The sequence below is a fragment of the Phaethon lepturus genome, unplaced genomic scaffold (genome assembly GCF_000687285.1).
Source record: "Phaethon lepturus isolate BGI_N335 unplaced genomic scaffold, ASM68728v1 scaffold2175, whole genome shotgun sequence".
In the NCBI taxonomy this organism is placed as follows: domain Eukaryota; kingdom Metazoa; phylum Chordata; class Aves; order Phaethontiformes; family Phaethontidae; genus Phaethon; species Phaethon lepturus.
In genome coordinates this window covers 30,935-49,180 of record NW_010539658.1, presented here as the reverse complement: position 1 = coordinate 49,180, position 18,246 = coordinate 30,935, and the positions used below count along the sequence as shown (strand labels likewise).

The 18,246-nt window shown below is 42.0% G+C and overlaps 1 protein-coding gene across 1 annotated transcript; it reads right to left on the bottom strand.

The window, feature by feature from the left end:
* Nucleotides 1–912: 912 nt before the first annotated feature.
* LOC104613554 (leucine-rich repeat and fibronectin type-III domain-containing protein 2-like) lies at nucleotides 913–2,289 on the bottom strand. The gene has a single exon (XM_010287164.1). It carries the CDS (start codon nucleotides 2,287–2,289, stop codon nucleotides 913–915), a length of 1,377 nt encoding a protein of 458 aa, XP_010285466.1.
* Nucleotides 2,290–18,246: the final 15,957 nt, after the last annotated feature.

Genomic DNA, 18,246 nt, shown 5'->3' with positions numbered 1-18,246 from the left:
CAGCTCAGTACATCTGATACTGCTGCCTCTGAAATAGAAAGGCAGGAAAGGGTGTTTTCTAGAGGTTCATCACTAGCATGAACATACTAGGTCAATCATTCTTCAAAGACAGAAGCAAAAAGCAGTAACATTGTTTTCCTGTACTGTTAAGCAGTTTCTTACCCATTTTTAATCCCTAACATTTATTGCTTCTTTCTTTTTTACAGTTAGGTTCACTGCAAGAGCAACTCTTGCTTTACGTCGTTAAAAGTTGGAGGAGTTGTAGAACTGGAGCAGCATAATGAACATTTAGAGCTTGCTTTTGAAATTATCTCTATCTCTTCTTGCATTTAATATGGTATAAAACATTAAATACTCCAAAGTTGTCAGCCATTATAGTTGTGTAAAACAGATGTTAGTGAAGTAAGAAATGAGCTTTATCATATAAGTGAAAAACCTCTTGCTAACAACCCGGAATCTCGAATCACAGAATAATTAGAGCCTGTGTTACGGGTAGACAGCACAAACTTCCTCCCACGTCGCTTCCTCTCTCAGTAGTATGTTTCAATCCCACCTACAGGAGGTGGAAAGGGAAACTTCTGACTTCAAGACCATCAAGTTTTTCTTTCTTTGTTAAGCCTAGTAAGGAGGCTACCAACTGCGGTACTTTTTTTTCCTAAATTGGAAATTTTACTGAAAACAACTGTTGTTAGAGAAAGAATACTGTAGATATTTGTAATGTATGACTTAGAAAAGTGATGAACAGACCAACAGATAACTGACAGACACAATGCAAATTTATCAGATACCACTAATGTAACTGGTGGCAGTGGCAGTGTTACCTCAATACAAAGTCAAATCAGTGACCTAAGAATAAAAAACTTCCTGCTTTTCTCCCCCTGCCATCATCAGAAGACAAAACAGCAATTGCATTTACCTGTAGATCAGGACTTCATCATCCGAGCAATTATACTGCAGCTGATACATTTTTACCCGAGGGGCTGACTTGCTCACCGTCCACTTGACCAAAGCTGAGGTAGTGGTCACATCTGACACCAGGACAGCCCTTTCTGGTGAACCTTTTGTTTCTCCACGATTAGACTTACTAGAGCTGGTGATGTCCGAGAGTCTGGATTTTGGTTGGGCTGCTCGGCCTGTGCCGTTGCTGAGATGGGGTAGCTGAACAATTGAGAGCTCAATCGTTGCAGTGGACTCTCCAGCAGCATTGGCTGCTATGCATGTGAAAGTCCCATAATCCTTGGAGGTGGTGATGAGGATATCTAAGGTGCCGTTGTCATAGACAGCTGTTCTTGAAGAGTTGCCAATGAGACGGTCATCAGGGGTCACCCAATGAATGATGGGGGTGGGATCCCCAATGGCTTTGCATTTCAATGTGGCAGTTTGCCCTTCTAAAACCAGCAACTTGTGAGTATGTTGTGTAATAAGAGGAGGCTCACAAACAAATTCTTCCTCCCGTACATACCAGAAGTACCTTCCCTTTAGACCCGGAGGAGAAGCACAAGTTTCCATATCATCATCTCTGTCAAGTCGCCTTAACCACAGTAGCTCACAGTTGCAATGCAGTGGGTTGCCCCCAAAGCTGAGAGACAAAGGTGGAGAAAATGGGGTGACAGCTAATGGAATTACTTGAGATCTGGCAAATATAGGGTCAGGGGGGAGCTTCTGAAGTCTGTTGGATGTTAGATCCAATCTGGCCAATTTCTGAAGATCTGCAAACGTCCCCTCTGTAATATAATCTATCAGGTTATGATCCAAACTGAGCTGGTGCAAGTTTATCATCTTCCTTATAGATTCCCATGGAATGCTTCGGAGGTTATTGTAGGAAAGGTCTAAGTCTTCCAATGTCAGCAAAAAATCCTCGAAAGCTTCATCAGAGATGCTGCTTAGCTGGTTGTTGTTTAAAATCAAATGCTGAAGGTTAATTAAGCCTCTCAAAATATCCTCTCCAATGTCAGGCAGCCTGTTACTATCCAGGTGTAAAGAGCGAAGGCTCTCCAAGTCAGTAAAAGAGTAGGGCTGTATGTAACTGATGGTGTTTCTGGACAAAGTAAGGTCAACAAGTCCAGACATATTGGCAAAATCCTGTCGGCTGATATTAATAATAAAGTTGCCCCCAAGTCGGAGTTCAACAGTCCTTCGATCTATGTCTAGCGGTACAAATAGGAGACCCTTGGAGGGACACAAAGTCCCCAGAGATTCAGACAGGTTCTGACAGACGCAATATTTGGGACAAGCGTTGACCATGACAGCCATTCCAAACACCAGGATGCTGCAGAGCAATTTTTCCATGGTAAATCACGCAACAGTACCTGCAAGAAATGAAAAGAGTTACAAGGAACATCAGCAGTTATGGTATAGTACCTTCCCTCTTATGTTTTACCTAATATCTACTTCTAGAGAGACTTCGCAGTGCCTCCTCTCAAGAGTCACACCTAAGGCGATCAGCACTCTGGAATAGGAAAGTTAAGTGTTATAGCAACATGTCTCCCCACATAAAGCATTTCTTTCTAAAAAAAGAAAAAAAAAAAGTGGGTTTGGTTCCAAATCTGAATGGTATAGGAATTGTTAGTGTTTATGCCTGGTAATAGGGTCTTGTGACTGCCTATTTTCTAGTTACAGTTTTATAATTTTTATTCGGTAGCTGGTAGAGGAGAAATCCTGCCTTCAGATTCCATGGCTTACTTAAAACCCTGAAAGATTTCATTTGGAATAGTGCCTGCTTCTTTGAGTGTAGAAGCTGTCTTATAGTAATTACATACTGCTGCATAATAATGTGGAATTAGTCTTAGGGTTGAAAGAGCTGATTTTATGGATAAAAATAACTGCATATTTACCCTTCAGTAATGTGGTTAGTAATGACCATGTAATTATCTGGCCAGTCCTGGGGCAAGTCACTTCACTTGCCCACCCATAATAAAATTCATGTTAGGCAGCACAGAAAGCTGAAATCGCTTGCATAATTGTCACCTGGATTCACCCTACGCTCAGCCAACCTATATGAAGGATGACATCACCTACTTCCAAAGGTAAGAGATGCAGGGGAAACCTGTGTTACCTTAGGCTCCTGGCAAGCTTTCTCACACCCTTATGCTTTCATGCTGCAATCCTTTCTGTTGTAGTGACAGCACGGTTCTCACCTCTGTCCATGGCCCTCTCTTGCATCCTGCACATTTGTCTTTGCACCATTATCTTCCTTTTTTTTTTTCAGCTCTCACGTGCTTTTCCAGCTTGAGCTGTAAGGTATGTGTGTTTGAAGAATAAACAAAATGTGTTTACAGGCTGACTCAGAGGGCCAGTTGTGGTTGGGAGAAGTTGCAGCCCTGCTTCAGGTTGGGAATATCTTCTTACATGACCTTCCCACATGTGCAAGACATACGTAAACTTGTTTTCTTTCTGCCTTTCCCTCGCCCAGACCTTGCTATCATGGAGTGCTGAGGAATGGGCAGATCTTTAATTTTTAACCCTCATTCTCCCAGGGGCAGGTTGACAAAGAGCTGTATTTTTGTAAGGGATTTCCCAGGCTTTTTTGCCAAGATAGCGTGCTCTAGTCTCTAAGTCCCTCACTTGTGGCAGTAGCTGCAGGCACAGTTCAGGCTATAATTTTCAACATGGCCATTTTTCCTCAATTTAACCTACGTTACCCCACCACGTAACTTTGTATCACTGTCCTCAGTACTTGGTATATGTCATATCTCTTCTCAATGACAGAGGTGCTCATACCCTTAGCAGGTTTTGGCACTCGTGTTTCAAGAGCAGTCATGGCACAATAAAGGGTGAAACACCCTCATGCTTCATCAACTACCCCTCCAGTGCCTACGGAGCGGATGGCAGACAGTCACCTGTGCCTAAGATAGTTCTTTTACTGCTGTACGCATGATGGGATAATACGCAATGTCTCATAATGACTCCAGTAATTAGTACTACGAGGCTATTTAAACTTTAGTAAACATATGACGCAAGAAACACATTTCACAAAAAAGTCACATCGCAATTACTTACACATCATCACACAGCTGAAATGACAGTGAAGCGGATGTCTTATAATAATTAAAAGAAATTATAAAGGTTAGTTATTTATCCCCCTGTAACACACACCAAACACAAAACAAAATCTATCACTTCAGTAATCTTTTTTTTAACTCTTTAAACAGGTCTTGCTCCAGCCCCCTGTGAAAGGAATGAAAATTAGGGCCCTACATTTGGGGCTCTGCCCAAAGATGGGCAGTTCCTCTCCTGCATAAGGTGGTTTGGTTTCTCCCCTATAGAAGTGCGAGATGATTCAGAAAGAAGGAGCTGTAGAAATGCAAGACGTTATGAGTGCTGAACTATGTATAGTACATCCTTTGTGGCAAGGTTTTCTGCATGGTGTCATGTTAGTCATTATATACCATTATTACTATTTCATAGGAGAGGAAAGGACTGAAGCATCTATGTTTGCTGAACTCTGCAAACAAGATGAAAGTGAGATACTTTTAGAAAGGATGGCTTGAGAAGAGCAATCTTACCTTCAATAGTAAATAAAAGGCTACTGAATAAAATGTTTGGAGATTAGCAAGTGTGTTATTGATGCAAATCTGTGGCATACTTAGCAAAGAACTATAAATATCCCTCACATTATTATCAATTGGTAGTTTACTAACAGGCAATCGGCTTTTTGAATCTTAATTATAATTGTGTTCTGCAGCTTTAATTTAGTGTATTACCCTACCAGCTGAAATGATAAACAAAAAGCAGTTTAAAAGGGGGAGAAATAGATACAGTTAATTAGTAATAAGCCCTTTCATAGCTTCTCCCTCATCTACGTTCCCACCCTCTGAATATCTATTCAAAAATGTGAATGCACACTTACGAGAGCAGTGTCTCCTTTAAGTGTCCCAATTCTCTAACCACATTTTTTCCGGATGCTGTTAAATATCACAGTGCTCTGGGGAGATGGTTGACTATAAGCATCAGAGTGAAAAGCGCTTGTAGAAAAAAAACGGGGGGAGAAACAGAAGTTAATTACAGAAAATAGGGACTGCAACGCTGAGAGGAGGCTGTGAAGCAGGAGATCTAAATGGCAAAGTAAACCCTGATGGGGAAACCATCTGTGGATGGCTTGAAAGTGCATCATCTGCCTGTGTGTGCTTGCATGTGTGCGTGAGAAAGACACAGAGAGTGCAATATGTGCTTTTACCAGCAGGAGGACAAATCAGTAACAGCTGTACTAGGATGGAAATACCATGGCTGCTGCCATTCCACCTATTGAATGCATTTGAAAATATTAATGTAAGTATTTCTGCAGAGGAAATTTCTCCCCTTTGTGATCTGTTGCCAGCATCGGTATTTCAAGCTTCTGAGTCTTATGTTTCTCTACAAGGTAGCCCTGAAATGACCAGTTCATGACACAGCAAATAAGGTACAAGCCTAAAGGACTACCTATAGGACATTGGAGGGAACAGAGGTGGTCAGGGCTCCTTAAGGAGAGCATCTGAGGTTTCTATAGAGCAGCTGGTTTTCCTTTTTGTCTCTGGACAGACAAAGGACCTGGGCCACAGATTAAGTTTGCACAACTCTAACAGTATATTGTAAAATACAGACTCCCCCACAAAGTCATGGCAATTGCTAGTTACCAAGGGGATGGATGTATAATAAAAAATGTTTTTATTTCAGTTCTAGTAACTTTCATATAAGACAGAAAATAAAGGGTCAAGTTTAGAGTATGTTTTTGCAGACCAGTTTGTTCACCTTGGTCCCAAAATGCCTTGTTGACCTGCAAGACCAAACATTTTATGGGCTACTAATGGTAGCCTTGTGATAAGCTCACCATTCTGATTCACATTTTAAAGGTATCTATCAGCCAGATAAAGTAGATTTCTCTCAGCAAGTCAGTAAATCTGGCAGACTTCCTGTTTCAGTCCAAGATGAGAAATAGCCCCTTTAGTCCTCTTAATAACATGTATTGGTATGAATTAATATGTGCAAGAGTCATAAACCTCGGTGTTTTGTATTCAAATTTTCCTCATAAAGATACAACTTCTGAGATTTGGCATCTCATTTCAGGAATGTCTCTAAGGCGTTTTTTAATTCTATATTCAATGAGTTTTGCATATGAATTCCAATAACCTTTGCATACCACAGCACCAAGTACAAGGTAACTGTCAGACAAATAAGCTATAGCTGCAGCATACAAGCTGCGGAAAAAAAAAAGACAGACAAAAAAAAAGGACAGGTGGATGGATAGCGGCCCTGATTCTACTGTCTCCAAGTGCCCTGGGGTCCAAGTTCCAGAGACTGTATGGGTGAGTTAATATACTTTTCTTCAGCTTTGTAGGTGCTGTGGGGGAACTGGATTTTCTTTTCCCGGAGTTGCCCATTTCCTTTTTCTTAACCTCTTATCTCTGTCTTCAGTGAACCTCTGTCACTAGGAAATCTTATGCCCCAGCTGCAAAGCTTGAAGGACTGCAGCCATGGATGAAGTTTCACGCGTATTCTCTGAAGCGGTTTAGTCTACAATGTGTACAACGGGATGGGACCATGTCAGGACAAAAATTACTCCTTAATCCCTTGCATTGCCAAAAACTGTGTGGGAAAGGTAGGTCTCATGTTCTCCCTGATCCATGCAGGTAGTTTATGCCTAACTCACCACGGAATGACAGTGGCCGGAGGGAAAGTAAATGTCTCTGCATCTGAATCTGTCCTCAGTACAACACACATTAAAACGCGGGTTGGGTGTTAAGCCACCGCTAGCTTTGGGAGCGTCTGTGAGACTGTTTAGGTCTTCAAAGTCAGTTATGTACCTGTGTGCTTACAGGCTCGGGCTCGCGATAGCTAGCACTGCTTTTGTTTAGCTTTTGTCTTTTGTGTTTGCCCAGGCTCCTGCACTCCTTGGGGGTAACGCTGCTCATCACAGTACATCGTGCATGTACTGTGCATGAGTACAGTGCAACTTAGATTTTGGCCAGGCCTTTTTAGGAGCTAGTTTTATTGGAAAGAATTAATAGCTCTAACATGGGAAGTGCTTGCTTTCTCCAGCCACCACCTTACATTTTATAAATCATAGAGGGGAAACATTTACAAGCACACTTTTCTCCAGGTATTCGTGGCTGTCTTTACTAAGCTCCACCTATATTAATTTGACTGGTATTGCTTCCACAGCAACAGAAAAAAAGGAACTCTGGGTGAATGGTAAAAAAAAATTATTGCCCTTTGTACAACTTCTTCTTGAATACTGCAGCCATAGCAAGGTTGCAACCAAAAATATTTTACCATCCCAGTACCATCATGAAGTTCATTTATGCAGTTTGCTTCATTTGAGTGTTGTTCCCTTGCTTTCACCTTTCCATTTGGGGGTCCACCATACCTGTTCTGTGCTCCCCAGCCCTGGAAGCAGTCCTAGTTTGGCAGCATTTAGGAAGGGCTATGCTAAAGAGGTGTCTGGGCTCCTCTCTCCACAGTTCCACAGCTCCTGCCAGGAGCCGGCTCCAGCGTGGTCTTCCCACAGGGTCACAGCCTCCTTCGGGCATCCCCCTGCTCCGGCATGGGGCCCTCCCGAGGTGCGGGTGGAGATCTGCTCCCCCGTGGAGCTCCATGGCTGCAGGGGCACAGCCGGCCTCACCACGGGCTTCCCCCCCGGGGCTGCCGGGGAACCTCTGCTCCGGCGCCTGGATCCCTCCTGCCCCTCCTGCTGCTCTGGCCGGGGGGTCTGCGGGGCTGTTGCTGTCACATGTTCTCATTCCCCTCTCTGGCTGCAAATGTTGTGCTGATTTTCTTTCCCTTCTTAACTCTTACCCCAGAGGTGTTATCCCTGTTGCTGATGGGCTCAGCCTTGGCCAGCAGCAGGTCCATCTTGGAGCCGGCTGGCACTGGCTCTATCAGATGTCAGGGGAAGTTTCTAGCAGCTTCTCACAGAAGCCACCCCCGCAGACCCTCCGCTACCACAACCTTGGCATGCAAACCCAACACAATTTTTCATAATGCTTTCCTGATCTTTCCCTGACACTAGTCAGGTTATTTCTTTTTTTTTTTTTAAGTACTAACCTTACCCAATTCCTTTACCATTCCCAAGACTGAAGCAATGCATTTATCAAAAGCCCAAATTATCAATGTAGGTAATCAGGCGCAGAGCTAGGTCAGATGTAATTCACTCACAACCTGAGCATCCTTGCATCACCAGGCTATGAGTGTGGTGGAACATACATTACCTCTGCAAACCTCTATTCACTACGGGGTTCTGGTAGGGGAAGCTCTGACCTCACAGCAACTTTTCTGCTGAATTACAGGCGATAACACTGATGGTGTCTGGCACTGGAGCCTCACAGCTTTAACGCAGATAAATGTTTTCATCCTTTCATGTCTCCTAGTTTAAAAAGGCATCTCATTTCTTCCATTAAAAGCAGTATTTTCCATACACCCTAAAAGAACAAATCCATATGCTAATATTCCAACACAGTTAACCCCTGCAACTAGTTAGCTCTTCACATTTCAGGGTATTTAGACCAAAAAAATAACTTTGGACACTTCTATGAAGGTTTAACATCTGTAATACTTGAAAGACAATAATAAACCCAAATCTTATCAGACAATTTCAGAGTCAGTCAAAAATTTCAGCACCTTGTTTCTGTTTGACATATTGGAACTACTGATGAGTGCTGGTTAGCTGAGTTCTTTAAATATATGGTACAAATTCCCTTCCTAGAGTCACTTTCTTGCACTATATAGACATCACCTGGAAAGGGCATTTTGAGCACTAATGGTGTATGGTGTATGGTGTATGGTGTATGTGCTCGCATATGTCTGTACATGAGGATTTTAATCTTTCACAATGTTTTTTATCCAGGAGAAACATATTTGTAGCTTCTCTGCCAAAGATACGGACTCCTGGCTGCTGGACAGTATGTGTGTCTCATATCCTTAGTGACCCTAGAGCACTTACATCCTAGGATGTGCTTACATCTTAGCTCCTACGAAATGCAGCAAGAGATCTTAAGTCAAGAGGAAACCAGGTGTAAGTCTGTTAGATCGCACCTCACTTCTACTAGCACTTTGCTGAAATGAAGACATCATTATAAGCCATTCAATTTTACGAAATGTGCAAAATTAGTCAAGCTTTTGAGATTCATTCTGTGAGAAAACAAAACTTAGTGAACACATTCTGTGTACTTCTGAGCATCTGCCTGTCTGGCACTTCCCCACAATACGTTTGGGATATTTTCATCACTTCATATAAAATCTGAAGTGCAGAAACCTCAGAAATATTTACTACTCACACATTTCAAGGATATAGAATAACTTTCATGAATGCAGAGGAGAGAGACTTCATTAGCTTTATTAGAGTTCTGCAAAGGAAATAATGCATTGTGAGTCTCCCTCTTGCTGGGCATCAAAGAAGTCACATGGAAGAGAGACATTATTAATATCCTGGCTGCTGAAAAGGCTTTAACCCGAGTTCAACATTTTTAGTCAAGAGGCAGTCCACTTTGCTGTTAAGGTGGTCTGAGCTGTGAGGTTCTCTGGTGTCTAATAAGCAGTGAGTTTACTCTGCAGTCCTAACATAATTCAGGAGTAAGTCAGTTGGGGACACACATCATTTGGAAGCCAGACTTTCTACTAGTTTCCACAGAAAAACACATTTCAGACAGCTCAAGGATATAAATTTTAATGAGGATGCAGACCTGGAAAAGTATTCAGGCTACTTGGATGCCCCATTCCAGTGCACTTCAATGGACCTTGAAGGTCCATGTGCCCCAGAAGTTTTTTAAAGAACTGGCACTAGATAGTAACACTGTTTTGTGAAAATAGCTCCACTGCTGTTATAGTGGGGACTGCTGTTTCTGCAAACACACTGTGCAAATCTGAGTACTATTTAGTGATCTAGTTAACAAAATAAGAGAGTTTCCACCCAAAGGGTACAGGTGCCACTACTTCTTTATAACCTATACCTTCTCTGAGCTGGCATCATGCCACTTGAAGCTTGAACTGAAAAGCTTTCATGGACACACAGAGAACAGAGCAAAAGAAGCATGAGCTTAAAATTCCACTTAGCAATTAGCTTAAATCTCTTGTGCTGCAGAAGATGGAAATTTTTACTCTAGAATGGTATTTACCTTCAATGCCAAGGTCAGTTTCATTTGTATCTGTCCTGAAGTTTATGGTTCAATTTTTAACTCCTGAATGCTGATTGTAGTAAGCTGAATTAATTCAGTCCTGCAGCGTGAATCCAACAGGCACGTTTGATTTACTCATTCATTAAGAATCATGCTACCTTAGGCAAATACCTACACAAAATACACGATTTCAAAATGAAAATATTACACCTCAGAAACACTAGAAACAAATATTTTGAATGCTTCATTTAATACCTTTCCTAAAGTGGTCTCATGAAACCTGAACAACCTCACAAACAGGTTTGGTAAACATGGACTGATACATATCAGTGGAGAAAATTTGGCCAAACAGAAAAAATTATCTAGCTCTAGCCAGAACTTGTGAATGACACATTATAACCTTAATAACCATAGCCAGATTTTGTTGACAAGAGTGATTTTACCTGTGAAAATAACTGCACTTGCATTATTCTACCTTCACTGACTGGAAAGCACAGGCTTTAACTGCCTGATTTGTTGGGACAAAAAACTGCTTAGCTATCTGCACTGGTTTTGAATATGCACAAAATTTAAACACGCTGACAGATACTTGTAAGCATACAAAAGCAAATTGAAGAGAAAGAGACCATTTAGAAAATGCAGGTGTACACATTTGGTAATCAGAGTGACTTAGGTAACACCATTCGATATGTGCATGTGCATTTGTATTTACTTCAGCTGCATGCAATGTTGCTGCTCTTCACGGGCAAGACACTGTCCCTGAATTGCCTGAGCCAAGTGATGAGAAGCTGCGGGTGGGACGTAAGAGAAGCCCCAAAGCAGCCAAGCTGTTACGTGGTGGCTCCTGCCCAGGGGAAGAAAGACTCCGTTCCCCAGGCATGGGGATGTGTTGCATCCACAACAGGTCTATCTGACCCGTTTCTTAGAGTTTTCCAGTGCAGCCACATCTGTGGAGGATGGTGATTTTGCAAAGAGAGGGACACAGGAAACGCAGACCAGCATTTTCAACAGCACTAACTAGAAATTGTTTGGGTTGGGTTGTTTTTTTCCCCCAGACCATTTGTAGGTCCATTCATTTTAATTTGTTCATTTAATGCCCCCCAATATTTACTTTTGCCCCCTATTTTAACGCTGTGTGCCAGTCTCCATCAGATTTCAGCTACAAACTCATGATCCAGCTAAGTTGAGCCCGTTTGCTATTTTTAGCCATCCAGTTCATTCATTTTTCTGGTTCTGTACAGGGATCCTGCCTTTTGCTTTATCAACACGGTAGAGAAGTTACCAGTTATTCCGTCTCTTACTCATTTTGAACACAAAGGGAAGCTGCACAGTTACTAAGGAGCAGTTCTCTCAGGGATATTGCCTATGGTGTGAAACATAAATGTCCATCAACATACCCTATTGCTTTCTGCAGGTACAATTGAAGGCCTGTTCTCATCATCTAAATTGAAATTCTCCTTGGCTCTGAGCCATAACAGCAACTCCTCAGGTAGCTCTTTATCCCTAACTTACTCTAATTCTTATAAAAGCCTTTATATATTCTAATTTCTTTCCACATCAAAGGAAAAGGAAGATAATTAAAATTGGGATTCTCTTCTTTATCTGGGCTTGTTATCTTTTTTTTTTAACCCTTCATTTAACCCTAGAGACAAACTTTGTCCAATATCTCTTAGGAAGTGTTCTTTATTTGCAATATGGACTGCAGTTTTCCTTTCATGTACAACCTACACTCAGAAAGGCACTGGTGGGAAAATCAATGCATACATACAAAGAGATCTTTTTCTGATGTTTCTCATAGATTTAATTTGGCACAGAAAGTCATATGCAAAGATTTGGAGATGTTATGAAACATGGGCAAGGCAAACTGAAGTCCACACTAAAAACAAAATAAAATTGTGCTGAATGTCCCAGATTAGCATTCCTAAGCATGTTAGTGTGGGCATTCAGTAGCAGAGGTCTCCTGTTACAGGGAGTACAACCCCAATGGTTTGTCATTGTGGTTGGTTTATGGTTTGGTAAGAAATCAGCAGAGGTTTGATATAGAAACTTGTGACCCCTGCTATGCCGTTGCAACACAACACATGGTCTCCACAGGCTCCGGGCTCTTTCTTCAGCCTGGTAAATTTTATAATGTAATTTCTTGTTTTTCACTTAGTTTGGACAGAAATAGATTTGTCAGTTGAATTTTCTCTTTCCAGTTACTCTCAATTACCAATTCCCATGCAGGAGGATAATTCACTGTTTCTCTGGAGGACTCCCATTATTTCTACTGTGCGAATATTGGGTTTTTGAAGTTGTAGACCATGTCACATCTGGTTATACAGTTATATATTTCCAAACTGCTGTGTTACTGGACAGAAAAGAGAAAGGCAGCATGGGTTTTTGGTAGTAATACCTGTTCTTTCTTATCAGGTTCTTCATGCACTTTACAGAAGAGACTGTTACTGCCTCGTTTTTACAGGTGAATAAGAGCCACAATCTGGCTCAAATGTCTTGCCCCAAGGTTACTCACCAAGTCCCTCCTGAAAAACCCATCTCTCTCAACTCTCATACCTTGTCTTTGCAGAGTGACGTTTCCACACACAAGACTTGTCACTGTACTATTTGCTAATACAAATCTAGTATCATGGATAGCGTTTGCGTGCTTACATTGAAAGGAGAGACTGTGAGCCTGCATCTCTGGGGAAGAAATCTGTCTTTAATGCTAGCTCCTGGATTACTGTACCACTGTCTTGATACATAGCCTTGGACGAGTTTCACTTAACTTTTCTTTCTCCCCTGTGAGATAAAGTTAAATATACCTATTGACTTCTACTAATCAGTTGTTTGCAAGTTACCTGGAGACTGTGCGTGTGTCTAAAGACAGTTTACGGGGAAGTCTGCTGTCATGGCACAGAAAGGGAGACTGCGGCTAAAAGACAGCCTTTACAGACTTCTCCCTAGCTCGGCGGCTGGTTCGTTGTCATCCCGCGGCTGGCAGTTAACAGAAGTCAGAGGAGGTGGATATCTGTGCACGGCTGAAGTGACTTTAGTCCCCCGTGTCCCGTCTGCTGCCCTGAGTACCTGCAGCACAGAAGCCCCTGAAAGAAGGTTTGCCCACCTTCCTGACATCTCACATTCTTCTACTTCAATGACTGACTTCACCATAGCTGAGAGTGTCAGCTCTCACCAGTAGTAAGTTCACGTATAGCGGAGTACGTTTCTAACTCTCCTGGTTACGGAGAAAACTTGACAGGTGCAAATGAGTACACAGTGAAACAGCACCAGGAAAGCAAGTGGAAGGTAAACAAAAAACACCCCTGTATTACTTCATAAATAACAACAGTACAAGCATATCACGGCATTTCAGTCATGTTGATGAGGCTGAAGGTTTTGAATGTGAAACCATACAAGGTACTGCTATTTTGCTGTCAAACTCTGGTTTGCAGAGACCTTGTCCCAAGAAAGATGAGAAGTCTTCCAGGTGAGGCTAGAGGAAGGTGAGTGGAAGGCAAGATGAGGATAGCTCTTTGCTACACTTGGTATGTTTATTTATGAGGGAACAAAAGCCTTCAATCCCCAGGGCCCTCCATATAGCACCTTTCACTGGCACTAAGTCAGCAAAAAAGAACAAGTCTCTTAAAATTAAAATGAAGGGAAAACAGGCGATAAAATAAAACATATAAGCCCCAAATATTTCAAATATATATTCTGCTTCACTTCGCAGTTTCTGCTCACCAACTACTCACAGAATGACAGTCTTATCAGATAAGAGCGGCCAGCTGCTATACTCTGCATTTAAATTTATATTGCAAACAACAGGCTCCATTACCCAAGGATTTTCTCGTTGCATTCCTAATATTGTCTTTCTGCATGCTTTATTGTTCCTCATTTCCTTACATGCTCTTTGCTTTCTAGCGTGTGCCAACACATCCTGGTATTTGTTTCAAAAATTTTGGTTTTTTACTTAATCTGCTTTTGACTCAATTTCCTTTTTTATGCCTCTAGACACTCTCTGCTTCTCAAACATCTTTAAAGCTGCTGTCTTATACACTCTTTGCTGTTCCTTTCTCCCTTTCTGCTGCCCCCTCTTCCTTCATCCCCTAATCATTTGATCACTGCAGTTCTTTGATGTGTGACTCTTCCAGTTCAGGCCCAATTTAATTATGTTTTTCAGAAGACTGACCTCTGTGGTCCCAATTTGTTCAAGACATTTCCTTCATTGATCCAGGGCCAGATCCCTGTACTGCCTGTTTTAAACTAGATTCGTGATATTAGAAGCAGCCATGTATTAGCTCTCAAGGTCAGTTTACATATACCAGCGGTTAATTGCACTGATTTATTTGCAGTGGATACAATACACTCTTCCCTGCCCTTAGGTGTAGATGCATTAACACAAAATCAAGGGAAAACAATTAGAGATATTCTCATACTAGAACAGATGCACTTGCCTCACTATTCATAAGCATCCTCAGAATAGATTGCATTTTTCAGGAAATTACAACACATCCCAAAGGTCTGTATATTTAATTTCTGTTCGGCTATTATGAAAACAATATCCAACACCATTGGATTTTCCCATCTTAAATTCTCTTACTGTCATCCACCATTCAAGAAATAATCAAAAAAATGTTTCAAATTTTGAGATGGAAAGACAAACGTGTGGTTTCAAGATCAAGAGTCCTGTAAAACGTTAACAAAGCAAAACATGCTGTCTTGGTGGCACCCAGAGTGGGTAAAAGCTATGGCTGTTTATAAAATACCAGTCTGATATAAACGAGAACTCCTCTATAAAAGCAAATAAACAGCTACGTTGTTCAGTAGAGCAGAGCAAGCTTCCTGTCTGCAGCAGAAAAAGTTATGGAAAGCTGAAATACAATTTTTATCCCAGGGAGGGAAATCTGCAATATTCCAGACAAGAAAAGGGGAAAAAATACCCATGGTGATTGCTGATATTCATTGCTTCCTTAGGGTCTGCAGCTAGTGGAGGTCCAGAAGGACGCAGAGCTCAGTGACAACTGCATGGTGTCGGCACTGTGCCACTGAGCTGTGTGTGTTCAGTGGCCACAAGGTGTGGCAAAGGTCTCCCTGAATTAGATTGAGCTAATTAAACACAGCTTTCTGCTTGACAGGATCTACAGATGCCTCAATCCACTCTGTCCATTTCTACCCAAGGATGATGCCAAATCTAAGCAGGCCAGCATGAACACGTTATCCTTGCCTGCTGCCAAAAGCAAACAGCCTGAATAAGATCAGCACAACCATTGTGCTTGACCCTCACTGAAAAGTGTCAAGGCAACTGAAACTCTGGATAAAACCAGAGCTGCTTCAGGACCACAGCATCCATTCCCCAAAGCAGAAGACTAAAACTGGGATGGCATATCTTCTACCATGAGAGAAGAGGTGCTGGCCTCCTGGACTTTAATGTGAGAGGTGCTGAAATCCAGAGAGATCTTGACAGTCCCTCCTTCCTCACCATGACCATGACAAGATGTTGCCTTTTATGTTGATGGAAGATTTTTTGTGTGGGTTGAGTTTTTCATATTAAATATAGGAGAAAAGTTACGCTTTTTGTATAGCCAAATAGCCTTATGTTATTTATATACTTATAACCACATGGAGTGAGAAATCACAGAAATTCTTCCCAGGAGATGGATGTTCATATAAAAGAAGAGATTAAAACAATCAGACAATCATAATTCAGAAATAAATAAAAAATATCTCTTGGGTTATCTATCCTAATATCTCATAGTTTCCACTGATTTTCCCATGTATGTTTAAATGACCCAAGAAGCACATCTCTTACTTTAACCAAGCAACTCACAGCATAACACCTTTCAGTCTCAGAAATATTTTATAACACCCTACCCCAACCTGGTTTCCTGATAAAATTTACCTGCCCAACACACACCCAACTCATTCTCCCACTTCTGAGTTCACATACAGCAAGGTCTGTAAACACACGTGCATCCTTGTAACAACTACTCGAAATGGGAAAGGGGAGGAAAGTGTCCATCCTACAGGGATGAGCTCCTGCTTGATATTTTCCCACTCATGCTGCCTCATGCCTGTTGGCTCATGGAGGATGTTCTGTCTGTCTGAATTCTGGAGATTGATCTGTCCCCTCCTTTTTCTGGACTAAGTTCCAGTGTCTGTTCTCAAAATCTGTGAGAGGTTTGCCCAAGTAAAATGTGAGTAAGATCTTAAAACATGGACCTCTGAGTCACAGACTTCTTGCCACCAAAAATGAAAAAAACCCCTGTCCAATGTACACCATCACATTAACTGGGAGCTGTGTCACAAGGACATCTCAGTTCTCTCGGTCCAGAGGGACTCAGTGGTGCCTGCTGACAATATAAATAGGGATGGTGAATACAGCATCTGTGACAGGCCCTCTGCATGGTGTCATTGCCAGGACATCAGTGAGTTTTTGACAAAAAATCATCATAAATCTCTGCATTGGCTGGAAAGACTTAAATGATCACAACAGTGAAACCTCCTCCCAAAGTATTTCTTGATTTCATTGAGATAATTTTGTTTACTTTCTCTCTTCGATAGCTTGCTTTCTCTTGGATCTCTATCATGCTCTGGAGTATACTCATGGTCCCTTTCATGTTCATCAATAGTAAGGATGCAGTGTGGGCATGCTAGATGCCCACTAGTCTTTCATTTCTTTGGTAACAACAGTTACTAAACTGGAACAAATAAAAGGGAAATGTGATGCAGACATTGAGCTAAGAGTTATGATGCTTGTTCCGCTTTGCTGGTAATTTAGTTTGTAACTTCCACTTGGCTGCTATCCTCCTCTGTGCTTTTTCCCCCCCAACAACTGAAGGGGCAAATTATGTTGCCCAGTAAACAGTACTGAGACTCAAAAAATAATGTTCAATGTAAAGGATTCATAACATTTTGGTGATGATGTATTGGGACCTAGAACAAAGAGAGCACAATAGGAAGTGTTAAATACATGTCAGCGTTCACATGGTTCCTTCAATCGCAAGCCACGTTTTTGCTGGTGTGCAACACAAGTACAGTGAACAGAAAGAGGTGGTAGACACAGCAATTATTGCACAGAGCAAGACCAGAAACTCCACTGATGGCTCTGCAATGGTGGTGACACATGGAAAGCACAGTCCCCAGAACTCACTAGAGAAACTAGCCGTAGGACATCAGAGACCTCACCTCAGACCATGTTCCTGAGGAAGGATGCAGCTCTGCACATCTGGGACTGCAGAGGTGCCTGGGACCTCATGGTGGGACTGGGGCTAAATGGACTCTTTGCCCACAGGTGTATGCTGGGGAAGGATCTGTGTCACTAAGTAATGGATCTGCGGGAGAAGGTCAGCACAGCATCAGAAATTATGAGAAAAAGATGAACTGTATCTTCTCAAAAACTCTTCATGTACAAGTCTGAACCCCCAGCTGTACCAACGAGAGTGAGCCATTTGGAAAGCAGCTATGCAGAAAAGGAACTGGGATTCAAAGAACACCAACAGCCTCCTGGGCTGCATTAGACAGAGCGTTGCCATCAGGTCAAGGGAAGTGTTCCTTTCCCTCTCTTCAGCACTGGTGAGACGATTCTGATGTGCTGGGTCCAATCCTGGGCTCCCCAGGGCAAAAGACATGTGGACATCTGTGAGTGAGTTCAGAGAAGGGCCATGAAGATGATTAAGGGACTGGCGCATTTCTCCTATGAGGAAAGGGTGGCAGAGCTGGGACTGTTCAGCCTGGAAAAGAGAAGATTCAGGGGGGATCTTATCAAAGTGTGCAAATATCTGGTGAGGGGGAATAAAGAAGGTGGAGCCAGAGTCTTCTCAGTGGTTTCCAGTGACAGGACAAGAGGAAATAGGCACAAATTGAAATACATTAAATTTCACTTAAATGTAAGAAAAAACTTTTTTACCATGAGGGCGGTTGAACACCAGAATGAGTTTCCCAAAGAGATTGAGGAGCCTCCATCCTAGGATATGTTCAAAACCTGACTGGAGACAGTCCTGGCCAACCTATTCTATTGGACCCTGCTTTGAGCCTTCCAGACTCAACTATTCTGTGGTATAAACTGATTGCATATTTTTATGCATTCCTGATCTCAATGCAGAGCCAGAACAGCTTCTGCCCTTGTGCTGTCTGCAACATTACCTCTCTCACACACAACTTTGAACATAATGGAGACGAGTAACTA